The sequence below is a fragment of the Vombatus ursinus genome, unplaced genomic scaffold, assembly GCF_900497805.2.
Source record: "Vombatus ursinus unplaced genomic scaffold, bare-nosed wombat genome assembly UNPS02001419.1, whole genome shotgun sequence".
Lineage (NCBI taxonomy): Eukaryota > Metazoa > Chordata > Mammalia > Diprotodontia > Vombatidae > Vombatus > Vombatus ursinus.
In genome coordinates this window covers 5,159,246-5,185,870 of record NW_020941197.1, presented here as the reverse complement: position 1 = coordinate 5,185,870, position 26,625 = coordinate 5,159,246, and the positions used below count along the sequence as shown (strand labels likewise).

Here is a 26,625-nt window from a genome sequence, read left to right as displayed (position 1 = left end):
CTATCTCCTCCTTATTCTATATCTCACATGAGGAGGTGGCCAAGGAAACCCCCTCTGCATTCACAAATGATCTCAATCCATCCCATCTCCTCCAGCAGATTTTCCCCTAGGTCACCCCACTCTCTCACTCATACTTAATCTCTCCCTGTCTATTGCCTATTCTATTTTCTTCTGCCTACAAATATGCCTGTGTCTTCCCCATCTTCAAAAAACTCATTTGATCCATCCCTGCTAGCTATCATCCCGTCTGTCTTCTCTCTTTCGTGGCTAAATTCCTCAAGAAGTCCATTTCAGTAAGTGTCTCCACTTCCTTTCCTCTCGCTTTCTTTTTTTGATTCTCTAAAATCTGGCTTCTGGCCTCAACACTCAACCTAAATCATTCTCTCCAAAATTACCAATGATTGATGCTCTCTTCTTCTTAGATTTCCATGACACTTTCTCCTGGTTTTCCTCCTACCCATCAGACAGCTCCTTCCCAGTCTCCTTTGTTAGATCATTGTCCAGGTCATGCCTAATAAAGATGGGTATCCCATCTTTAGGGCTCCGTCTTGGGACTTTTTACTCTTCTCTTTCTATGCTATTTCACTTGGTGATCTCATCAGCTGCCATCCAGTTTCCATTATCTCTATGTTAATGATTCTCAGATCTACTTATTCAGCCCTAACCTCCAGATTCACTTGTGCCACTGCCTATTAGGGATCTCAAACTGGATGTCCTATAGACATCTCAAACTCAACACACCCCAAACTGAACTCATTAGCTTTCCCCCTCAAACTTCCTCCCTCTCCTCCAAACTTCCCTATTACTATTGAGGGCCTCATCACCCTCCCAGACATCTAGATGCATTGCGACTTAGATGTCATCCTCAACTTCTTACTATCTCTCACCCTCCATATTCAATCTGTTGCCAAAGCCTGTTGATTTTACCCTTATAACATGTCTATCATTTACCCCCTTCCCTCCTCCAACACTGCCACCACCTTGGTACAGGCACTCATCATCTCATGCTTTGACTACTGAAATAGCCTCTTGCTTGGTCTGCCTAAAGTCTCTCCCCTCTTCATTCCATCCCCCATCCAGCTGTCTGATTAATCTTCCTGACCATAGTTCTGACCATATCACCTTCCTCCCCATTCAACCAATTCCTATGGTTCCATATCACTTCCAGGATCAGATATAAAATTCTCTGTTCAAAGCCCTTCATAATCTGGCCCTCTCCCACCTTTCTAGTCTTCTTATACCTCTCTTCCCCTACCCATCCCTCACCTGAACTTAGCATATTGTATGGTTACTACTAAGAACTTTAAATGACTGCCCCTCCCCCCAAATGAGAACATCTCCATTTTTTTTCAGGTATATAGACCACTTCAGAGAGCTGACATCCAATCTGTATGCTTCACTTGACGCCTATACCAGGGCACTTTTCAGCTCTAGAATTTTAGCACTAAAAGAGGCCTATTACTGATGTTGCGTTTATACCAAAGAGCCTTGTATGCTCAGAAAATGTCATCTAAATTAACCCAAGAATCATAAATTCTTCAACCTAGGAAAATAGTTAAAAGAATGATCTAATCCAGTTCTCTGTTGTTATCTAGAAGAGACAGCCAGCAGACCATTACTCCCAAAAGACCTAGGGGTTGGATAAGAGTTCACAGGTCACCTTGACACTGTATTTTAATGTTTGACCACTCTTCACTATCTTCAAAGGAAGATAGTTTTCTGGTTTTTTGTTGGGATTTGTTTTTGTTTTCGGGGGATAAGACCTTTGATTTCACTGGTACAGGGAACTCTTAGTACAGAGCCTCTCTCAACAAATGTAAGTTGGCACTTGCTTGATAACTTACAGCCTTAAAAGGGTTCACCCTGGGGGCAATGAAACATAAAGTGATTTACCAGGGTCACATGGTTAGCATATGAACCCAGGTCTTGTAGACATTGAGGCTAATTCTCTATCCACCAGGCCAGTGGTGTCAAACTGAAATAGAAATGGAGGCCACTAACAATGCCCCCTCCCCAATTTGTACATAAAGATCCCTGCAAAACATATTGATTTAGTTTTTTAATGTATTGTTATTTATATTTTACTATATTGTTTATTTTGTTAAATAATTCCCAATTATATTTTAATCTGGTTGGGCACACTCTCGAGTATGGAATATAGCAGCATGCTGCCATGAGTTTGACACTTCTCTTCTAGGTCATATTACTTCTTTCTCTGTATTAATTAACTTAGATGTCTCAAACACATTTTTTTGTTGTTCTGCCCCATTGGAGACTGAAGAATAACTAGTTTCTATGCTCCTTATAATCTTCCACATACGTAAAGGCTATCATTAAAAACCCTTCACTCAGTCTTTTTAACCCTGTAAGCCACAAAATCCACAACTGAAAATTTCTTCTTGGGTCCCCTCTTCCAACTTCATAATCCTTTTTAATCTTTTAATTTTTCTGGATAGCTATTAGCCATCTTGACTCTTAAAAGTACATGGACAGGGGTAGCTAGGTGGCGCAGTGGATAGAGTGCGGGCCCTGGATCAGGAGGACACGAGTTCAAATCTGACCTCAGACACATAACACTTAGTAGCTGTGTGACCCTGGGCAAATCACTTAACCCCATTGCCTAGCAAAAAAAAAAAAAATGTACATGGACAAAAGCTGGGGATACAACTCAGAGACAACACAAAAACATCACCAAAAGATTACTTCCCAATCCTTTCAAAATGTCTTTACACCTACAAAATGTACTTCCCAAGAACTACACAGTAGCTGGAAGGAAAAGGAGTCACTATAAGCGTAAAGGAAGAGGATATAGGAGAGAAAATGGAATCAGAACTGAGGCAGGTCTGAGGAGAATTAGACAATGTCCAGGCCATCCTTAAGACAAGAACTTCCAAAGGCTGAGATGTTCAGCAGTCAAATTCTAGAAGTTCCTATAGTAGTCTTTAGAGACCTTTAAAAACACTACCACTAAAGTTTTTCACACTTGTTCCTTGTGATCCTCCCAAGTTCTACTTTTTCCTAGTACAATCAATCCACTTAGAATTTTGGAGCTAAAAGGGGCCTTTGAGGTCCCTTAATACAATCCCATTGTTTTGCAGATGAGAAAAATTATACCTAGAGAGTTTAAGTGATTGCATACAACTTACTAATTAGTGGTAGTCCTGGAATTAGAACCCAAGCATCCGATGTTTTCTTTACTTCATTACAACAGTCTGCTTCCCCAATATCTAAGCATTGAAGAGTTTTAATTCTGAAAACAATAGTTAAACTACTGGGGGAGTAGGAGAAGCATCAGCAATTGAGACAGTATGGAGACAAACAGGGCAGTGGTCCTTCTCCTCAGAAGGTCGTGAAACCATCCTGAAGCTTAAAAAAAAGATTCCCCTGTTAAAGCTGTAACATGAAGATAAAACTATCCAATCTCTCCATCTCTCTGTAATGGAAGCAGGGGGAGGGTTGGCCAATGAGTCCAATCTTTACCAGCACACAAGAGGATGTTTTCCCTGAGTAGACTTAAAGAATGAGCAGGAATATAACAATGTAAGACAATTCCAAAAGTCTCATGATGGAAAATGCTATCCACACCCAGAGGAAGAACTATGAAGTCTAAATGTAGATCAAAGCATACAATTTTCTCTTTTTTTTGTTTTTTGTTTTTCTTTCTCATGGTTTTTCCTTTTGTTCTGACTCTTCGTTAACAACATGACTAATTTGGAAATATGTTTAATATAATTGTACATGTATAGCCTATATCAGATTGCTTGCTGTCTTGGGGAGGAAAGGGGAGGGGGAAGGGGAGAGAGGGAGGGAGAAAAAAATTGGAATTCAAAATCTTATAAAAGTAAATGACGAAAACTATGTTTATGTGTAATTGGAAAAAATAAAATACTGTTAGGTGGGAAATAAATAAATAAAGGAATGAGCAGGTATTTTTTTCTTCTCATCTGCTTACCACTTGAAGACGAGAAGATTTTCTAATTTGCTTCAGAGCCAAAACTGAGGACACTTACAAAAAATTCCTTCCCAAGGGGGAACTTGTCAAACCTATGACCAAGAGAAAAACATGCTCCAAGGGAGGTACTTCTGGGCAGGGAGAGAGGCCTCAGACCTTGACCTCCTCTCTCAAGCCCGCATTTGGTCATGAATTTTGCCTTTTTTTGATTTTTCCTGCTCCTAGGTGAAGACTAAGCTGTATAACCTTGTGAATTCTGAAAGGTTGGGAGATCGAGGTACCGAGGGTCCAATAGCTGGATTTTGTGAACAGACAGCTGAGTTTGGTGAGGAGCAAGGACTCCAGACCTGCTTGAGCCAGCACAGAAGCAGACTGAAAGCAACCAAGAGGGAGTAACTCCAACTTACACATCAGCTACGCCACACTCCAGGGTGAACTTGGCGTGGCAAATGCTATGTAGAAGCTGCTTTAAGTTTGAGGCCACTATCCCCAGGGACCGAGGTGGAATAGGAGGGAGTAAGCTCCTGGATGTTGAAGGAAAAGTCTGTATGTCTGTTCTTACTATATCTTCCTAGTAAATGTACCTTTGTAAAAGCTAATTGATGTTAATTGGCTAAATACTAGGGCACTAATCATTGGAATGTGGTAATGATATAAAGGAGATTCTATCACTGGCAACTTACATTAGAGAAAATTAGGGTTTAACTGGGGTTCAAGTCAATATCATTACAAAAAGACAATCATTTGCTGCTCAGGGGTATCCCTAGAATACCCTCTGGGGTGAAGGGGGAGGAGGGATCAAAGTTATCTGTAAGAATTGGCCTAAGGAACCTCAGAACCTACAAAAACCACAAGCTTTCTCCCCATCCAAAGGCTAAAGAACATATGCCCGCTATCACGGCCAAAGAGGAAAATAAGAAAATGCTTTAACCAATTAGTTACCTTTTGTAAGCATTCTCATTTCTGGTTCAGCTGCCAATCTTTCTCACCATGGTAAGCAGACCAGAAACAATACCTCTGCATGCTCTGAAGTCCAGGTGGGGATGCCTCATAAGGACCATGCTTACTGGCCAATCTCTCCCCACCCCAACCCCATCTCCAGAGAATGATCCTACTTCCTTCAAATCTGCAGCTTCAAACATCAGATAGTATTGCATCAACGGGCTTCAAGTTCCACTGAGGCAGACCTAAGGAAAAGTTTTGTAATATGGATTTTACAAGTTCCAATTAAGGCTAAAAGCCTAAGGACTTAATACTTACTGTGTTTTTCTGAGTGACCATATCCTGAAAGAAATGAACACAAACAGGATAAAATCAAGACATGTTTCCAAAAAGAGTTAATTATAACAACAATTTATAAGACCAGCTATTCACCTACCTGTAATAAGAGACAATAACTACAAACCTCCCTAAAAATTTAGAATATGGCCCCATAAATATTATGTTTTTTAGCTAGGGTATTCTCATTCTTAACTGCATAGCTTTCAGACCCAATTGCTGGCTAGAGTTATTTAAAGTAATGGAAGTTCCTCCAACTCCATTGTTTTTCCCTTACAGGTTTTTGGGTCTCTGGCCTCATAACCTTTTCCTCATGAGCCATTTTGATGCCAGATCAGCTTCTAGCATCTGATAGTAAATCCTCCTTGAGAAGAACAGATGGGGGGGATTTAATTTCCCATTAGAATCCTGAGGGCTCCACCAGGATATACCTATTTTAGTCAGTTAATTAAGCAAAATTATTACACAGCAGTTGAAACACATCAATTAAGCAGACATGGAAACCAACATTTATCTAGAGGGGGAAAAATGATATATAACCATCGTTTCCACAACTTCCCTCCTACATCTCTATGAAACACTTTTCAAATGTCTTGAAATTTCTAGTCTCCAAAGAGGAGGCTAGAAAGAGGAGACTAGCAATAATTTCTGGTATCATAATTAACTATCCAACCCTGTTTCATTAAAATGACTCTTCTCTAGTTTTTATCTAGCTAATACAACTTTTCGCTGAGCTCCATAACTAAGTAACTATGTACTAAAATGGAGAATGAGACATATTAAATTCATATAAGTTCCTATATTTAAAAAAACAGCACAACAAAGAATATGTTACCTTGTACCTATAGCTACCAAACTACAACTTTAACAACCTTAATGAAATCCAAATTTGTCTATATATTGGTGCCTTTTGGATTAATTTGAATATGCTTCAACTTCTTGGAAATCAATGTAGAATTGCAATTACAGAAATTAATTGGTTTCTTTGGTTACAATCAAATGGATTACTCAATTGCTGAAATGGTATTAGCATATTAATATAGTTTGGATCTGGGACATGTCAACTTAGACATTAAATTTTTAAAATAACTTTCTGAAAGCATACAACTATACTAGGTTACTTAGTACGTGAAATATAGTAAGAATATTTAAAAATCTTTAGTAGTTTCTGAGTAGTGTATAAATTATCCATTTTATTTATAAGGCTAACCATAAATGTATTTTTTTTTTCTAAATATGGGTATTGAACAATGGTTGGGGAAATGGCAGAAGCTAACATTTTCCACATTTTTTTTTTACAATTGCTTGTATCATTATCATCTAATTAGTTAATTTGTAGCTGGAGATATGGATGAAATTACACCCTAAAGGAATGGTGCAATTTCAAGTGAGTGGGACTCCAACTGTAAATTATCCACTTTAGTGAGGGCAGTAAAAATTTCCTCAACCTCTGTAAGTTAGATCTGTATACATTTTAATCATTCAATCAACATCTATTAAGCACCTACTATGTGCCAGGCACTGTGCTAAGGACTAGGGATACAAAAAAGAGGCAAGCCAGTCCTTGCCCTCAAGGAGCTTACAATCTAACAGGAAATACAACATGTAACCAAATATACAGCACAAGCTACATACAAGATAAAGCAGGAATACACTAGAATTAAAAGGGGCTAGAGAGGCTTCCTGTAGAAAGTGGGATTTTAGTTGGAACTTAAGGGAAGCCACGGAGGTCAGTAGTCAGAGTGGAGGAGGGAGAGCATTCCAGGTCTGGGGAACAGCCAGAGAAAATGCCGGGAGCTAAGAGATGGAGTGTAGCACCACCAGGAGGCCACTTCCCATTATATAGTTCCTAATGAGTCAAGAAATCACAAATAATTTCCCAGAAGTTCATTTGCACTCCAATGCTTTGAGTTTCATTGAAAGAACTCTGCTCAGTGGCTGTGAGAATACACCTTCAGAGCAAAGATTCTCACTATGAAGACAAATTCTCTTTGCTAGGCCAAAGCTCTGGTACTATGAGACTAAATTTACATCTATATCATTCCACACCGTCGTCTTCCTCAACTACAACTGGATTCATCATTGTCCTTAGCAGAATTTCACTCACCTAAACTGTAGCATATAGAAGGATCTGAAAAGCATACTTTACCTTAAGTGAGAGAGCAGTATCTGCATCAATATCGTAGTAGAGTATAACGTTATTGGCCATGTCAAAGCTTTCCCGTACACCAAGGTGATAGAAGAGGGATGGCTGTCTGGAAATATCACTCATATCTACCACAGCAACATCTAAAATAATTGGGAAGAAGGCAGGGAAGAAGAAGGAAGAGCATAGGAAAGGTCATATAGCTTACTGATACAATCCAAATAAATCAGTAAACATTTATTAAGAGCCAAGCTCTGTGCCAGGCACTGTGAATACCTGCCTTCAGGAAGCTTATTGTTGTTGCTGTTCAGTTGTGTTTGACTCTTTGTGACCCTACTTGAGGTTTTCTTTGCAAAGATACTGAAGAGATTTGCCATTTCCTTCTCCAGCTCATTTTAAAGATGAGAAAAGTGAGGCAAACAGGGTAAAGTGACTTGCCCAGGGTCACACAGCTAGTAAGTGTTTGAGGCTGGATTTGAACTCAGGAAGATGAGTCTTCCTGACTTCAGGGCCAGCACTCCATCCACTGTGCCACCTGGAAGCTTACATTCTGCTACTCCCTTTCTCAGTTTCTCACCGATTACAAACAGTAATGAACTGCAATTTATACTTCCGCTATAAGCCATTATCATTTAGAGCTAAGGAATGATTTAATAGTTTAATAGTTTAAATAGTTTATATTTAAATTTATTTACATATTTTATTATATATATTTATTACACATTATATATTATATATTATTTATATATATTTAAATAGTTTAAATTTCAATATTAGTCAGGGTAGATAAATAATGGTAAAACAATGCCTTAATAATAATATTAACAGCATTTTTATACTGCTTTAAGGTTTGCAAAGTACTTTACAGTATTTATCTCATTTGACTCTCTCAACAACTCTAAGAGGGTAGGTTTTATTACCATCTCCATTTTACAGATGGTAACACTGAGAAACAATTTAAATGACTTACCCAGGGACATCTAGCTAGTAAGTCTCTAAGGCTGGAATTGATCTCGGTCTTCCTGGTTTAACTTCCTTTTTAGCATGCTTCTATAACCATGAAGTAGGCACTCAAAGATACAAATTCATTTTTAATGTTTATTTAGAATTGAGAATGAAAAATTGTCCTCTATTGTTTTTTTGGAATTCAATTAAATACTAACTGCAATAAGTTTTAAACCAGTTGGAATGCATGCTCAAAATCCTGCCTTTACAAAAAAGTAAATGTTTACATCTCTACAAAAGAATCCAAGGTATCAACATAGAGCTTTAAGACCTAATCAAAATGTACTGCTCTCCAGAAGTCAGAGCTACCCCCTGGTTTTCTTCTGTGTTGGTCCATATTCACCTTGAGGGGATATTAACATATTTTCAATTAAAACAGGATTTTAGCTAATACTAAATTAATCCTATGAAACAGAGGGGTCAAATTCACAAATACTGGGATTGTTTAAAGAACTCTTAAAAGTTATTCATTAGATTCTGGGCTCCTTGATGGCAAGGACCATATTTACTAGAATTTTGGTAATATCCATTTTCATAGAGCCAGAATTTCTTATGATAAAGTTAACAGCAATTAAAATAAAATCAACATTCTTTGTCCTTTCTATCCTGTGTTAGCCAGATGATAAGCATAGAGAGATGAAATCTAGAGCAAAGAAACATAGAGGTCTTCTAAACATCTGTAGTCTCTCCTATTTCAGAATGAAGCCAAACTGATCTTTAAAATGATAGTCAAGTAGTGTATGTATGGAAGGAAGAAGCAAGTACTTGTGTGTAATAAGTGTATTAGCTCTCAAAATTCAACTACTTAAGGGGTTTATGAAAGTCAATATCTAAAACTAAAAATTATGGATTTATGATATATATGTGTATATATCAGACACAAAGTTTGTTGTTGTTGAATCGTTTCAGTCCTGCCCACCTCTTCATAACCTCATTTGGGGTTTTCTTGGCAAAGATACTGGAGTGGTTGACCATTGCCTTGCCCAGCTCATTTTACAGATGAGGAAACTGAGGCAAACAAGGTGAAGTGTCTTGCCCAGGGTCACACACAGCTAGGAAGTGTCTGAGGTCGAATTTGAACTCAAGTCTTCCTGACTCCAGGCCTGGCACTCTAACCACTGTGCTACCTAACTGCCCTATATCAAAAATATCACAATCCAAAGATGTTAACTAAAATGAAAAATATAACCTTGTCTTACCATATGGCCCGAAAAAACAAATAGCTGGTTACTAGAACTGCCACCACTTTTAAATAGTCAATTTTGAGAGAGAAGGGAAGAGAGCAAATACTTTGAGTTTGGCTGTATAAATGCCACTGCAGATAATAGAAACATATTCATTAGTGAGGTCCTTAAGGGCAGGACCCTGTTTTTGTATTTCTCTGTATCCTCCCAAGCTCAGCGCTATGCAGAGTGAGCCGCCATTCTTTTTGATTGATTGATGCTCATGTAATTACTAGGTGTTGTGCTTCATCAGTGGTGCCTCAAAACTATTCCAAATTACAAACAAAATAGGGCAGCAGGAGGAGAAAGGGAGGGGAGGGAGAGGGATACAGAGAAGGAAGTGAGATCTTTATTCCCTTTGCAATCCTTTGTATTTTATTCTACACATTTCAAAACTTTTTCCCCAGAAGGGATGCATAGGTTTCACCAGACTTCAAGAGGGACAAACAACACAAAAATAGTAAAGAGTCCCTGGTCTAAGTTAATTCTAGCATTAAATCTATGATGGTGTACAAAATGCAAATACTACCCCAGAGTACAGCCCTTAACACAGTGCCTGGTACATAGTAAGTTCTATAGAAATATTAACTATTTTATTATTATTTTATCACCATCATCATTATTATTCAACATTCAGGCTTTGGTGTTGAATCTACTACCTTGCAATGTTTAAAACAAAATTTCACTACTTACACTATTCTGAACCACTTTAATAGTCGGAGGGAGACACTTGGGGGTAGGATGGGACAGGGAAAGGAGGAAAGCAGCGTCCCCAAAGCCACAGTTATTCATTTAGATCACCTTCTTAGAAAATTATGGCATAGTGGAAGCTTCAAGAACAAGATACAATTGCTTTAAAAAAAAAAAAAAAGACCAAAGGATTTGGGAGTCAGAAGACCTGGGCTCTGATTTCCACTGTGCCAAATACTAGTTGGGCAAAAGAGTCCCTTAAATCACAGCAAATGTCCTGTTGCAAGCATTTTACTAGAGAGGTCATCAAAGTTCAAGATACAACATTTCCTCAGGATGCCATCTCTCTCGCATCATAATAGCCCTTTTGGGCTCAACCATTACCAATGAGACCTATAATTTGCATGGACAGACAAGAGTGGAACTGGTACCCTAAAATGTAAAAAGACCTAAAAGGCGGCCGGCCTCTAAGGCATCAGATGGCTCTCTGTGGAAAATTTATGGGAGATCACAGTACAAGAATGGCACGAGATCAATGACAGCGCTGATGCACAGTTTACATTAGGGAATCACCATTTGAGAGGCAGCCAGGTGGTGCAATGGATAGCGTGATGGGCCCAGAGTCAGGACATCTTTTTGAGTTCAAACCCGGCCTTGGGTACTTATTAGGTGCGTTACCCTGGGCAAGTCACATAACCCTGTTTGCCTCAATTTCCTCATGTGTAAAATGAGCTGGAGAAGAAAATGGCAAACCACTCCAGTACTTTGCGAAGAAAACCTCCAAATGCGGTCACTAAGGGCAAGACACGACCAAAAAAGGATTGAACAACAGAGTTTGAGTTTCCTCATTTGTAAAACAAGAGGCTTAGACCAGAGGGCTTGGGGGTGGGGGTGGGAGAGATCCTTTCTAGTCCTACACTATGATTCTATGACCTCCTAAGTCTCAGTTTCCTAATCTGTTAAAAAGGAATAATGATACACACATATACTACCCACTTCCGACGGTCATTATGAGCTATAGACTCTGAAAAACACTATGCAAATTGAGCTATTATTATTATTATGAGGCCAAAGAAGATTCAAATTTAATGTAACAAAAAGAGCTACTTCTTTCAAATTCGATAATTGTAAAGCACTTAGCACAGTGCCTACCACATAGTAAGTGCTATAAAAAATGTTATTATTATTATTCCTTGATCTGCCATTTTCAAATTTCTGAGCTATGACCTGTAACTGTGAAAAGGTGTGATAAATTCAGAGTCAGTAGGGAACTTAGAGGTCATCTATTCAATCCCCTCGTTTTACAGATGAAAAAAACGCACCCAATGTCCCAAAGGAAATAAATCTCAGAGGTAAAGTTTACTCCCAGGTCCTCTGACTCCAAGAACTAGTATCCTTTCAGATCCTCTCTGTGGCCTGTTTCAACTGCCCAATTAAAGCTACATTGAGGGTAGGAAGGGAAGCTTCGAAGAATGTGATTGAAAGCCTGATAGTGATTACAGCCCATTCGAAATGAGAAAATTCCGAGCAGTTCCTGCTATTGTTTTAAGATCTTTCATGTGAGATGATGGGATAATAATCTAACGTTATAATTTAAAATTAAACCTGTTTTAAAGTTCCCCACTGACTAAAGTTTGTCCCTCCTTTCCTCAGAACAAAAGACCAAATTTAGCTTTGGCTGTTGGCAGCAAGAGCACCTTACAGCTTCTTTGGGGAGCTCCCAAGAGGCTGATGCGGTAGTAAAAACACCAGCTTTGGAGTCAACAGCTTTTGTTAGAACCTTGGGCAAGACACTGATCCACAGTTTCTTAATTAGTGAAAAGAGGACTACACAATTAAGATCCCTCTGATTCTCAATTCTATTCCAATAATTTAGTATAAAACTTTAAGAGCTAAATAAAGTATTATATGACTAAATAAGATTCAACATCCTTTTTAGGAGCCCATCATTACTATAAAACAACCAAGTAGCCAATGTAAAGCATATTTCCTTATTGACTCACTGTTGATAAAGTAATCATAATAGACTGCTGGAAAGCCACCAGATGGCAAATTTATCAAAGGCTTTAAAAAAAAATCAGGATGATCTTTAAGCAATTAGGAAACTGGTTTCCACACCCATAAAGCCTATATAGAAAGAGATTAAAATGTTGGCATATGTAAATTATACTTATGCTCACTTACAATCATATTGATAAATGGAAACCCATTTATAACTCTACATTTCATTGTTGTGGGTCTTCAATTCACCAAAGGCAAAAAAGATGGCCACATAATGTATAGACAGTACTCACTGGAAAAGACCCTGATGGTGGGAAAGACTGAAGGCCAAAGGAGAAGAGGATGGCAGGGATGAGATGGATACTGTCACGGAAGCAATTAACATGAGCTTGGATAGACTTCAAAGGATAATGGAGAATAGAAGCACCTGGCTTGCTACTGTCCATGGGGGTCACAAAGACTTGGGCATGACTGAACAACAACAAAGAAAAACTGTTGAGAAAGAATCCCTTCTTCACTGTCTCTACCTGTTGAAAAGCTCTCAACAACCTGACATTTTAACTAATTATTTTTATTTTTTATTAATATTTTTTTCAATTAGGAAGAAAATCGGCTTTCTCTCCTTCCCTCCTTTCCCTCATTGAGGGAAAGGTAAGGGGAGGAGAAACAGGAAAACAAAACTCTTTTTTCTTTTTTTTTATTAATTTATTTTTAGTTTTCAACATTCACTTATATAAGATTTTGAGCTTTAAATTTTCTCCCCCTCCCTCTCTCCCTTCCTCCCTCCTCAAGATGGCTCTACATATACATTCCTATTAAACATATTTTCACATTAGTCATGTTGTAAAGAAGAATTAGAACCAATAGGAGGAACCACAAGAAAGAAGAAACAAAACAAAACAGAAGAAAAAAAAGGGCAAATAGTATGCTTTGGTCTGCATTCAGACTCCATAATTCTCTCTCTGGATGTGGATAGCATTTTCCATCATGCGACTTTTGGAGATGTCTTAGATCCTTGCATTGCTGAGAAGAACCAAGGCTATCAAAGTTAGTCATAACACAATGTGGCTGTTACTGTGTACAATGTTCTCCTGGTTCTGCTCACTTCACTCAGCATCAGACCATACGAGTCTTTCCAGGTTTTTCTGAAGTCTGCCTGCTCATCATTTCTTATAGCACAATAGTATTCCACTACTTTCATATACCACAACTTGTTCAGCCATTCTCCAATTGATGGGCATCCCTTCAATTTTCAGTTCTTTGACACCACAGAAAGAGCTGCTATAAATATTTTTGTACATGTGGGTCCTTTTCACACAAAACTCTTGTAATACATATATATACAGCCAAACAAAACAAATTTCTCATTAAATTTCCAAAATCTCCAAAAAACATTTTTTGAAGCAAAAGTGTGGTGAGATATCATTTTATATCTGCTCTTCAGATTGTAAAAAGGTGAAAACTTAACAGGAATTACTCAGGTTTAGTCAGTCAAGTATTGACTGAATGCCACACAAATGCCAATCTGCACCCAGGGCCCATCATCACCTCTCTGTCAGGAGGTGGAAAGCCGGCTTCATTATCAGTCCTCTGGAGTCATGGTTGGTCATTGCCAACGTGACTTTTTAAACTTCTTAAGAATCTGACTGGGAAAGGCCAAGGTTCAAAGGAAGCACCTTTAGAGGGATTCTCTGTGTGAAAGTATGGAACACTGCATACACTGTCAGAGTCAGAGCTAAGTTGGATAGTTCTGCTGACCTGCCTTCTCCCAACACTACCCCCCCAACACCAACCCCCACCCAGCCCAGCCCTTTTCTTTTTTTCTTTTTGTTGCAAAGGGTGGCCTTCTGGGAAGCTGAGGAGGGAGGGATTTACAGTGTGTCTCAAAAGTCTTAGTGCAGTTTTAAGCTGGAAATAAAAGTGATGTGTTAAAAATAAAAAAGTCAAGTTACTCATTAAAAAAAATGAACACTTTTTTTTATCATAAACTCCAAGGATAGACTACAAATAGTAAACTCCATTCTAGCTAGCAAAAATGGTGATTAAAGAGGAACACCATATTATTTCACCCCAGAGGTAAAATAGTACTATAGAGTATAAATGTTATTTTTATTTAAACACACCTGCCACATAAAATTATGCATGCAATTTTCCCTCTTCTCGTTTGTCAAATGATTATCAAGTTTCTAAAGTAATTAGGCAACTGAGGCAACTATATCGTAGAGAATCATTTACCATATTCTGAGACTATACTGGCTCACACTAGTTCTTAAATACATTCAAGGTCATCTAGGGGCCTTGCCTCATTCTCCAACCAGTAATATAGGCATTTGCATTGATCTAATGGGAAGCAGTGTAGGGTGCCAAAAATCATCCCACACTTGGAGTCAGCGAATCTACCTTCAAATTCTACTTGGATGAAATAAAGGGAGCACTTGACCCTCTTTGAGAATTGGTGTCCTCATCTGCAAAAAGGGGTTGCTATTAAGCTCAAATATATTTGATATGCTACATGAATGTTAGCTGTTGTTACCACCTAGGGTACTTCAGGGACACAAATTACGTCCAGGCGGCAAACACACACACGCGCACATACAACACTATGGATCTTCTTTGGATCGAAGTTGGGAATGAAGGAAATGATTAATTTAGACCACTATTTTATTCTAAATTTATCTCTAATCAGTATTAATCAGCTTACTGTGATTCCAAAGGGGTAGTGATTGTTAGCAATTATTAGTATTATATTTATCTATTAATATACATTTAGTCAGTCTAGCCAACTAACATAAGTATAGGAATTACATATATAAATACATATTTTATATATCTTAGATATAGGAATAATTAGATAAGGTTAGATAGATTCTTTCTTATAATAGGCCCCAAACTTTAAATTATAAATTCACTGTTTGCTAACCTGTTAGGAAATTCACTTTCCTAAGCACAAGAATGAGAAGTAGAGGACCTCCACCCTTTTAGGAGATGAGGGCATGACCAACTCAGTGTGGGTGGAATATCTTGATGTGATATGGAAAATGCCCCAACCAATTTTGGACCTCCTCACCACCCTCCCTTCCTCAACATGAGGAGGGGCCCATCTTAAGACTCTTGTCTCGTCCATTCTGTGACCACCCATGATGCATGATTTCTGGCCCTCCTGAAGGGTCAAAATCAGGGTCTTTCATATAATGAAACTGTGTTTTTTACCTTGCCCCTTCTCTGTCTCTGGGTATCAAGCACTGTAAAACTAAGGCCCTGGAGTAAGGGGGCATCTCAGATCATGAGGAAGATATAAGGTCCTCTTCATTAGAGGGGGTCACGGACCTCTCAATAAAGTACTATTGGCTTGAAGAAAAAAAAAACCAACTAAGTCAATATGAAGCCCATAGAGATCCTTATGTACTGATTAGGGCCTGAAGTCAGGAAACCTGAATTCAGATCTAGCCTCAGATACTTAATAGCTGTGTGATCCTGGGCAAGTCATTTAACCCTGTTTGCCTCTGGTTCCTCATCTGTAAAATGAGCCAGAAAAGGAAAAGGCAAACCACTACAGAATCTTTGCCAAGAAAACCCCAAATGGGATCACCAAGAGTCAGACAGGACTGAAACAACTGAACAACAACAATTAGTGACCCCAAGTAACACCACTACTCTAGACAACTCCCTAAGACTCTAAATTGCAGAGAAAGTGCCGGCCTGCACTGGGAGAAAGTGTGTTATCATCCAGGAGCTCCCTAATATCCCAACCAAGTCAACCAGAATGTGGAAGACCTGGAAACGGGTTTTGGTCTTTGTAGTGTTTGGTCATTGGTTGCAGCTGCCAGTGGAGGAGACAGAAGCATCACTCAGTACATGCAACTTCCCCGGAGGTCAAGCCAAAGGCTTGGCTTTGAGGAGGACGGTCCTCTCAGAGCTTGACCAGTCACTGGAAATCAGGGTGATGTGGTAGGGGGACTGGACTTAAAAGTCAAGAGAACAAATACTCAGTTCAAATTCTGCCTTTGGCATGTAAGAGGCAACATGGTACTATGTCCAAGCACTTGAGTTCAAATCTTATTCTGACACTATCTGTGTGATCTTGGATAAGTGACTTGATTGCCTTAGGCCTCAGTTTCATTATTTGTAAAATGAAGAGGTTGATCCTTACTACTTCTGGTGGCATAGACATGCTTAATTTTACCCTCTATAGCCACCTTGCTGAGAAGCAATGACCATCTTCCCCACTTCTATTCTGTAACCATAAAGACATCAGCTCTCAGACTATTATTTCTGTTGTTGCTGAGTCATTCTCAGTCACGACCCCAATTGGGGATTTCTTGGCAGAATTACTGGAGCGGTTCGCCATTTCCTTCTCCAGCTCATTTTTACAGATGAGGAAACTGAAGCAAATGGGGTTAAGTGACTTGCCGAGTGACACAGCTACTGAATTTCAGAGGCCACATTTGAACTCAAGTCTTTCTGACTCTAGGCCTGGAGCTCTATCCACTGAGCCACCTAGCTGCCCTTACAGCTCTCAGAAGGGTGTGTCAATCTACTCCCCTATTGCCTTATTCCCCTATTTACTATGGCTGTAATTTTCCAGATCAAAGTGCCCCTCCCACATACCACTCCCCAAAATTCTTCTTCCCCATTAGAATGTAAGCTCTTTGAATGAGTGTGGTGCTTGACGCATAAGCAAGCAGGAAGTGTTTTTTCATTCATTCACTCATTCATTAATTCATCTTTAGTTGTATAATCATGAGTCCATCATGTAACCCTTATCTTACTAGCCTCATCTATAACTCTTTATGGGGAGAGGCTGGAGACAAGAATGGTGATTTCATTGTTATGGGGAATTTCCAAGGAGCAAGTGTCCACCCATGCAGATCTGCACCTGTGTTCTGCAACTCCAAGTCCTAGAAGGTTGCTTGGGGCACTGGGATGTTAAATGGGCTGCCCAGGGTCACACGGTCCACACATGTCACAGGCAGGACTGTCACTCAAGTCCAGCTTCCTACACCACAACAAGCTTCCTCCATCTGAAAACTAAGGATGATAATCCCTATAATGTTGACCTTATAGGGTTATTGTAAAGACCAAATGAAATAATGTACGCAAGGCGCTTTGCTAACTTTAAAGCACTCTATCAATGCCAGCTAGTATTTTTATTAGGACTTGGCATAGTACTATTCCAAAATCAAAGCGCATGCTTCCTTAGGGGCTGAGGAGCGACACCATCCTTTCCCTGAAACTGGGTGAAGTAGAAATAAGGGGAAGAGAAGGAAGAAGGAATAGTCTACTAAAGCATAAGGAATTCATTCAGATCTTGAACAACCTATTATTGTGACATAGCTCTAATAACAATATTTCCAAAAAATGACAAAAGGGATAGTTTCAAAACGCCTGGGAAGACTTACATGAACCAATGCAGAGTGAAGTGGGCAGACCTGGGAGAACAATCTACACAAGGCCAACAACAATGTTTAAAAAAAAAACTCTCTGTGACCCTGGGCAAGTCACTTAACCCCATTTGCCTCACCAAAAAGCCAAAAAAAAAAATCTCTGAGAGACTTAAGAGTTCATGTCAGGGCAATGACCAACTGTGTGTTCAGAGGACCATGATGAAGGTATGCTACCCATTTCCTGACATTTCCTGACAGATGACAGATCCGAGATGCACAAGGTGACAGATTTTGGGATATGGACAACTCGAGGATTTGTTCTGCATGATTATGCATATCTGCTGTCGTTCAGTCAGCTTTTCAATCATGCCAGACCTGAGTGGTTTGCCATTTCCTTCTCCAGCTCATTTTACAGATGAGGAAACTGGGGCAAACAGGATTTAATGACTTGTCCAGGGCCACACAGCTAGTAAGTGTCTGAGACCTGATTTGAACTCTAGTCTTCCTGACTCCAGGCCCAGTGTTCTATCCACTGCACCATCAAGCTGCCCCTTGCATATCTGTTACAAGGGTTCTATTTTTATTTTCTTTTTTTCCATTATACTGGGGGCAGATAGTGGAGGGGGAGAGAATGCTTGTTAATTTAAAAATTACATTCTAAAAATGTTTCTCAAAATTGTCCTTTTTGCGGGAGGGAAGAGGAGGAAATGAAGTCTCTCTATCTCATCTAGTTTGGAAGTATAGTAGCCCCTCACTGGCTGATCCCAATGCTGATCTGTTCAGAAGCTTCAATCTGATATTTTTACCTTTAACTTGGGCTGGTTCACCTCTTCTTAGCCTAGGGGCCCTCCATTCCCAGGGGCTTACCATCTTAGTGCTATACTTAATACAGACCCCAAAATCACCTTTAGCCCTACTGGAGTTCAAAACTCCCAAACTCAAGTGATCCCTTAGTCTCAGCTTCTCCCAGTAGCAAGGATTACTGGCATTAGCCACCACTCCCAGCTTGAAATGGGTCTTGATTTACACCGACCTTACTATACCAGTAGTGCTGTTTCAGCTACACTTAACCACTATTTATAATATTGCCTCCACTGAAAAATGCATTCTTGGGTCCAACCAGTGAAAATGTTCCAATGTTCTCTCGTTCCCAAGAAAAAGAACCTCTCTGAAGTTATTGAGAAAGACTCTAGGGATACTGTCCAGATATAGGGGCCATTCATAAGGCAGGTGCAGACTAAAGACTAATGCTTCAACCACAAGATCCATGAGCCTAATCCTTCGAGGTCTCTTGACCCTTAAGATGCAGCCATGTAACATTATACACATGATCCAACAACAAAGTACTCAAGTCACCCAAATAGTAGAAAAAGGTCATCATAATAACTTCTCAATATAAGGAAGACCATTTGAGTAGGGTTTAATAAGCACAGATTTTTTTGTCTTACAGAACAAAATCATTTATATCACTCATACTGTCAGGGTAATAACACATTGGGTCAGAAATCAACATATTATTCAATACAAAGTAAGGAAAAGATACTGGGCTTAAAAAGGTGGTAAAAAAAAAAGAAATGGAATATAGGAAGGCATTTCCCTTGTATATTGATGTTAGCCATATGTTCCATGTGGTTTGGTATCCATGTCATATTTAGAGTTGGATGGGACCTTAGAGGTTAATAGATCCCTTCCCCTGCCTCGATGCCACCTAGATTGTTATAGTACTTAATAAAGTATATGATTCTTAATAAAGGCATACAACCTTCACATAAAAACCATGTACTATAGGCTATTTTTCTAGTAATATCAGTAGATTTATATAGACCTATTCACCATTTCTTATCTAGTGTTTCTTGGGACCAAAGGTACTGTAAGAAAAGGCAGTTGGAGGGGAGGGATAAAGGGAGTAGCCTATGGCCCCCAAATAGGGCAAAGCTAACCAACTTACAGGTGGACCGATATTAGGATCTTGGTCTTATCACTATAATACCTTGTATGACTTAATGATTCACAACAATGGTTTCCCCACATTAGCATGGCTTGATTCAACTTTTTTAACTATATAACTTTTTTAACTATGTGGGCTAGATGAAGAAAAAAAAAATTGCTTAGAAAGAAAGCCAGGGAAAACCAAAACTCAATAAATATACAAGAAGGCAATTCATTCAAAAAGGTCATATGAGTATCAATGCTGGATGGAAGGAATGGTTTTGTCATCTGGGCAGTTAATGACTAACTTGAGTAGTTTGAGGCTTAGGGCAAAAGTTGGAGCCTCTCACTTAGATGACCATTAACCAACTGGAAAAGTAAAGGAAATTGTAGGAAAAAGAACATTCATCTTTTCTATAGCTTCCTATCAGAGGTGAAAATATCACACGTATTAGGCATGCTTGCTCTCATTTTTGAGATACAATGCTGGCATGAGTCCACAGAGAGAAAGATTCTGTCTCTAAGGTAACCAGGATCCAAACACACATAAAGATAGCTAAAGGCAATAGTTCAAGGCCTGCAGAGACAGAAAGACATCCAATTCCAGCAAAAGAAGAGTTGATGTAATATTAACAAAGGCTCCATCTGCCAAAAAATACAAAAGAGGGAAAGAAGAAAAGAGGGAAAAGAGAAAGAGGAAAAGCAAGAAAGCAAGAAGGAAGGAAAGAAGGAAGGAAAAAAGGAAAGAAAATAAGGAAGGAAGGAAGAGAAAGAAAAAAGAAAGAGAAAGAAGAAAGAAAGAGAAAAGAAACCTATTGTGTTTTATGTCCACTGCAGCCATTAGGCAATCTAATCCTGAACTGCAGAAACACACTGTAGAGTTCCAAAAAAGCATGAATTATTGCAGATGGTGAAATCCACATTAATAATAGTAATTCTCATTTACATAGCGCTTTATGGTCTAAAAATGCCTTCTTCACAACTCAGTGAGGTAATAAAGAGGCAGCAATTTTTCCATACAGTAATTGTTACCAATCTAAACAAATAAAAAAAGAGCCCCGAGGGGCTAATGAGCATGCTAAGATGACCTCCACAGTCAAATCTGCAGCATAAATGAGAAGGTCTCTGTCAGTAACATTACAAATTTGTAGAATTCAACTGAATCAGCTCCATGTCAACTCTTTGAACATGAGCCTATTAGCTTTAATGAGCCTCAAAAATCATCCAAGTACCATATATATATAATGAAACTTTGTAATGAAGCCAGATGTTAATTTTTTTAAAGATATGTATCATAGCTCCTTTAACACAAAGCAATACCAAGAAATAGGAAGGAAAAACAAACATTAAATATATAGTCTTGGTTAGCCGAAGTAACCAAGAATTGGGAGAGCTTAAAGTGTAAAAAACCAAAAACAAAAAAACCTAGATAACTTCATAGAATTCATGTTTGACCCTACAGTAGAATCTATTTATCTTCCCTGAATCATTTTCCAAAGCTAAAGTACCAAAGAGCCAGTTAGATGGTCCTGTGAATGTTGGGTCTGAAGTCTGGAAGACCCGAGTTCAAATCCAGCCTCAGACACTTAATAGCTGCGTGGCCCTGGGCAAGTCACTTAACCTCTATTTGCCTCAGTTTCCTCATCTGTAAGATGAGCTAGAGAAGGAAATGGTAAACTATTGTCTCTGCCAAGAAAACATCCCAGGTTGCATCTGTCCTTTGTTCTCAAAGAGGACCATGACATCAGGGAGATGATGACATGACTTGCAATTGACTTTGATTTGAGCAAGGGAGGGCTGTACAAGGTCACCAGTCTCACTTTCTCCTCTAGAGCCATCTGGGTCCGGGGTGGCCAGATATCCATCAGGATGACTGGAGATGGCCCAGGATGCAATGGAAGACCCTGATCCTGGTTCAGAAAACACTAAATGGAGCCACGAAGAGTTGGGTACAACTGAAATGACTGAACAACAAAGAAGCAAAGCTGACATTGTCTTCCTTTGCCTTGCCTGATTTCAAATCCTTAAATGAAGATGCCAGTCATCAATGAAAAAAAAAAAGTCTTTACTTATTTTAGTCTTTAAAAGGCAGATAGCCCAAGGCACTAGGCACTCAATAAATGAGATACTCAAAATTGGCTCTATTCTCTTTCAAGCCTCTGTGTGTATTACACATGCAAAGAAAGTATTTATTATACTGTCTTGCTACATTTTGTTGGAGTTAAATACCAAAATGACAGTGCTTAGGATGCAAATGGATTTGTGGACTCCTTGCAAAGTAACTCTATGGACCACAGGCTGGAAATCCCTGAAGTAATCTAATCCTCTCATTCTATAAATGAGGAAACTGAGGCCCAAAGACGCTGTATCTTTCCCAAGCAAAACTAAAAATTAAACTCATGTCTCTGACTACAAACCCAATGCCTGTGAACATATATGCATGTATGTTCATAGAATCCTAGAGTCTATAGAATATATATACACACACTGTTGGTTGCTGCCCAAAATATTTCATTATATAGTTATTGTATTTTTGTTTTCCTTGGTTTTTTTCTTTCAGCAAAGTCATTGCCATGCTTTTCTCCTGACTTGAGTAATTTGTTCCTCATTTTGTCTTTTAGTCTTTTCTTTTTTTCCATATATAGTCACAGATATATCTAAAATAGATTTACATATTGTCATATATGAATTATAGAAATATCATTTTGGTATTTAATACCAACAAAATGTAGCATGACTACAAATAAACACTTTCTATGGAAGGAATGTCTCAGATATACATGTCTATTTTTCATTTTATGAGGATGCTATGACTAATGAAATACAAATTTGTTTAAAAGCACTACTGACCTTAGTGTTTTTTTATCAACTTTATTTTTCCCATTAATAAAACTAGCATTTATGTAGTACTTCAAAATTTACAAAGCATTTTACACAAATTACATTAATTTGAGCCTCACAAAAAAAAAAACAAAAAAAACCCATGCGGGTATTTTATCACAATTTTACAGATGAGGAATTAGGCTCAGACAGATTAAGTTACTTGTCCATGGTCACATAGATAGTAATTGTCAAGAAGTAATGATCAAAGACTTATCTCTTCTTAGCAACACAAGGATCTAAGACAACTCCAAAAGACTCATGATGGAAAATGCTGTCCACATCCAGAAAAAAAAAAACAAAAAAACTATGGAGTCTGAAAGCAGATCGAAGCATATTATTTGCTCTCTTTTTTTTTTCTCTTTTTGTTTTTTCTTTCTCATGGTTTCTCTCATTGGTTCTAATTCTGCTTTACAACATGACTAACGTGAAAATAGGTTTAATATGAATGTATATGTTGAGCCTATATCAATTTACACGCCATCTTGAGATGAGGGGAGGAGAGAGATGGGGAGAACATTTGGAACTCAAAATGTTATGGAAGTGAATGTTGAAAACTAAAAATAAGTAAATAAATTTATATTAAAAAAAAAAGAAAGAAGTAATGATCAAACCCAGGCCTTCCTAACTCCAAGTCCAACACCCTATCCGGTGTACTATATATTGATTCTACTTAATGGATACCAATAGTACAACTGCTATTGTATAGGGGATGTTAAAACAGAGTTCTCAAACTCAAAAAGGTTGGAAATCTCTGGACTAAATGATTCTAAGGTCCTTCCAGTGCTAAATCTTCTGATCCTAGTAACTACTTGAACCACTAACTACAGCCTGAAATCTCTTCTGCAACATCAACAAATGATCAAGTTTCTTCAGAGATAAAATTCAACTCATGTCAACATTCCAGAACTGGTGAGGAAACATTTGTGACCCTAAAAGAGATTTTAAACACCTGTTAGAAATGATATTGTTAATAATTTCTCATAAGGAAATTTAACCTGACACCTGGACATGTCCATGTAGTTTGGGGCATCCAACCAAAGTAATCCATTTCTGAATACTTCAAAAATATGAAACTGGAAAAAGTATAATTTTCCGTCCTTGAAACCCAAACTAAATGACAGGTTGTTGGGGTTTTTTTAATATTCATATAGACAAGGGAACAAATCGAAATATTTCAATACACAGGGAAGAGAAATAAGAGGCAATTAAAATGTATTTCCTTTGTTGAAGAAACAGAGCTATATACTTTAAAATGTTCTTTAATATGATTTAGACAAGGCCAAGGTCAATAAAAGGAGATAAATTTTGCATCTCCTGAAAGCTCCTATTAAATTGGCAATCCCAAAACACAGAATTCCAAAAGCTTTGAATAATCGTATTAAGAACAAAGTGACCAATCTCTTGAGACAGGTGGCTCACTAGACACAGTGCTAGGCCTGGAGTCAGGAAGAACTGAATTCAAATCTAGCCTCAGATTCTTTCTAGCTACATGACCCCGGACAAGTCACTTAACCTCTGTTTGCCTTAATCCACTGGAGAAGAAAAGAGCAAACCACACCAAGTATCTTTGCCAAGGAAACCCCACGGCCAATAATGTGCTATGGTCTACAGGGTGAAGAAGAGTCAGACCAGACACCACAAACAAGAATAACAAATCCCATTCCAATGAAACTGAAAGCCCTAAGGGATTCTTCTGTTTCTCCAAGATCCCTCTTAGGATACAATGAGCAGGACAGAGGGAATAGAGCCTTGTACCACTCCATGAACAAACAGACTGTTTGCACATGTAAAGCGAACTTTCTCTTTTTCTCACACAGACCCACACACATCCATATAACTTTTATATGGATTGCATTCAGGAAGATGAACAGTGCTATTACATAACAATTTCCTTTGAAGAAATAACCAACAGGCAAAGGTTTCAGAGATTGCTAAGAGGTACTTGCAGTCAGGAGAAAGCGCTACCTCAGAAATTAGGAGATGAGTTGCTGACCTGGTATTGTCAGCAACTTGCTTTGTGATCAAAACTACATATTCTTTTCCCTCTGAGGATTTCAGTTTCTTCCTCAGTAAAATTAGGCAGGGGGTGGGGTGATGGAGAAAATGTAAGATTTGTTTCATTTTTTGTCTCTGTATCCCCAGTACCTAACACAATTCTGACACATATTAGGCAATTAATAAAAGCCTGCAGATTGACTGAAGGACAAGATCATTAAGTCAGTCAACAAGCACTTATTAAGCACCTACTATGTGTCAGGCACTAGGGATCCAACGGCAAAAAACAGGAACAAAATTCCAGTCACTGCTCTCATGGAGCTTTCAAGTTCTAATGGGAATTGGAGTGTGCCTGGGGGGACAACACAACTATGTACAAATAAACTACATATGCCATAAACTGGAGATAACACACAGAGGCAAGGCACCAAGTATTAAGAAGGAATCGACAAAGCCTTGTCATAGAAGGTGGAATTTTAGTGGGGCCTTGAAAGAAACCAGGAAGGCTAGGAAGCTGGGATGATGAGACAGAATTCCTGGTCTGAGGGTCAGTCAGTGAAGACACCCCAAAACAGGAGATGGTGGTGCCCCTAAGGACTCTACCAGCTCCAACATTCAATGATTCTGTGCCTACAATGCCAAGGCAAGCATCTGATAACCCACAAATAATCTGATGGTCTTTGTTTACACAAAAACTTGAGATCAAACTAACTGAATTCAAGGAATCTGGAGAATTCTAGTGTTAGTCGGAGAAAGGCTCCTCAACAGGTTGGGAGAAGATAAAGATTATGCTAAAGAGTGGTATTTCTAGGTCAGGGACTGTATTGTTAAGAGACTGTTTTTAACCCAAGAGCCTAATAATGCACATTGTTTGAGAAGACTTGGCCCTCTTACTTTTCTGTAGAAAAGGCAGTCTCTGACAAAAATAGATCCAGTCCATTCTGGGGGAGTCAGAGTATTTTTACATCTACCACTGAAGTTGGGTGGGATTTTGAGATGGGAAATTGATGTAATTGTTATAGTATCCCTGATTATCATCATCAGAGCCTCTCAGGTGCCAAGAACTTAAAACACTGTCCATTTAGCCTCCACACTTGTTAGGGTGATATCTCAGGAGCAACTGGGTCCTTCCAAATCTCTACTAAAAGAGGCTACAGCCTAATGGAGGAGACAACATGCAAACAACTATGGACAAACAAGAAACATACAAAATAAATTGGAGATAACTTTTGTTACGGTTGTCAACTGACCAGGGTTGGTTTCAGCTGGATGCCCACAACACTGCTTTTCCATCTGCTCTCCAATTCAGTAATGGGAGAGAACATGAAATCAATAACATGGACCCCCCCATGATCACAAAGAAGATGATCACAAAATAACAGATACTTTGTGGGCTATGTTGGGAAGGAAGTTTATAAGAACACTATAGTAGAGAGACAGCATGATATATAGTGGTGTGAGCATCACACTAAGAATTGAAAACAAGGTTCTAAGCATCTAAGCGATGCAATGGATAAAGTAGAGAAAGACGAGTTCAAATTTGGACTCTGGTGCTTTTTGTCTGGATAAGTCACTTAACCTCTGTTTGCCCAATTTTCCTCAACTTCAACAGCAGCACCTACCTCCCAGGATTGTTTTGAGGATCAAATAAGATAATATTTGTAACATGCTTAGCACAGCACCTGGCACAAGGTTGAGTCATTTTTTCAGTTGTGTCTGACTTTGTGACCCCATTTGAGGTTTTCTTGGCAAAAATACTGGAGTTTGCTATTTCAGTCTCCAGCTCATGTTACAGATGAAGAAACTGAGGCAAACAGGGTTAAGTGACTTGCCCAGGGTCACACAGCTGTCTGAGGCCAGATCTGAACTCAGGTCTTACTAACTCCAGGTCCAGAGCTCTATGTACTCTGCCACCTAGCTGCCTCTGGCACATAGTAAGCATGATATTCCCTTCATTTCCCTTCCCCTTCTAGATCCAATAGTCTCACTAATTAGCTGTGTAATATAGAATAAGTAACTTAATTTTTATGAGCCTCTAATTTTTCATCTGAAAAAAAATATGAGGGGATTGTATCAGAGAATCTGCAACATCTATTTTAGCCCTAATATGGCATGGTTCTCCAAGTAAGGACAGGCATT

The 26,625-nt window shown here is 38.7% G+C and overlaps 1 protein-coding gene across 1 annotated transcript in view; it reads right to left on the bottom strand.

Annotated features, from left to right (window-relative positions):
• Nucleotides 1–26,625, bottom strand: part of MAP3K15 (mitogen-activated protein kinase kinase kinase 15) — a 150,108-nt gene that overhangs the window by 121,973 nt on the left and 1,510 nt on the right. The window contains exons 2-3 of the mRNA XM_027866203.1: nucleotides 7,380–7,519; nucleotides 5,213–5,236 (exon numbers count right to left, since the gene is read on the bottom strand). Coding sequence (XP_027722004.1) covers nucleotides 5,213–5,236; nucleotides 7,380–7,519 — 164 coding nt within the window. The remainder of the gene's footprint in view (nucleotides 1–5,212; nucleotides 5,237–7,379; nucleotides 7,520–26,625) is intronic.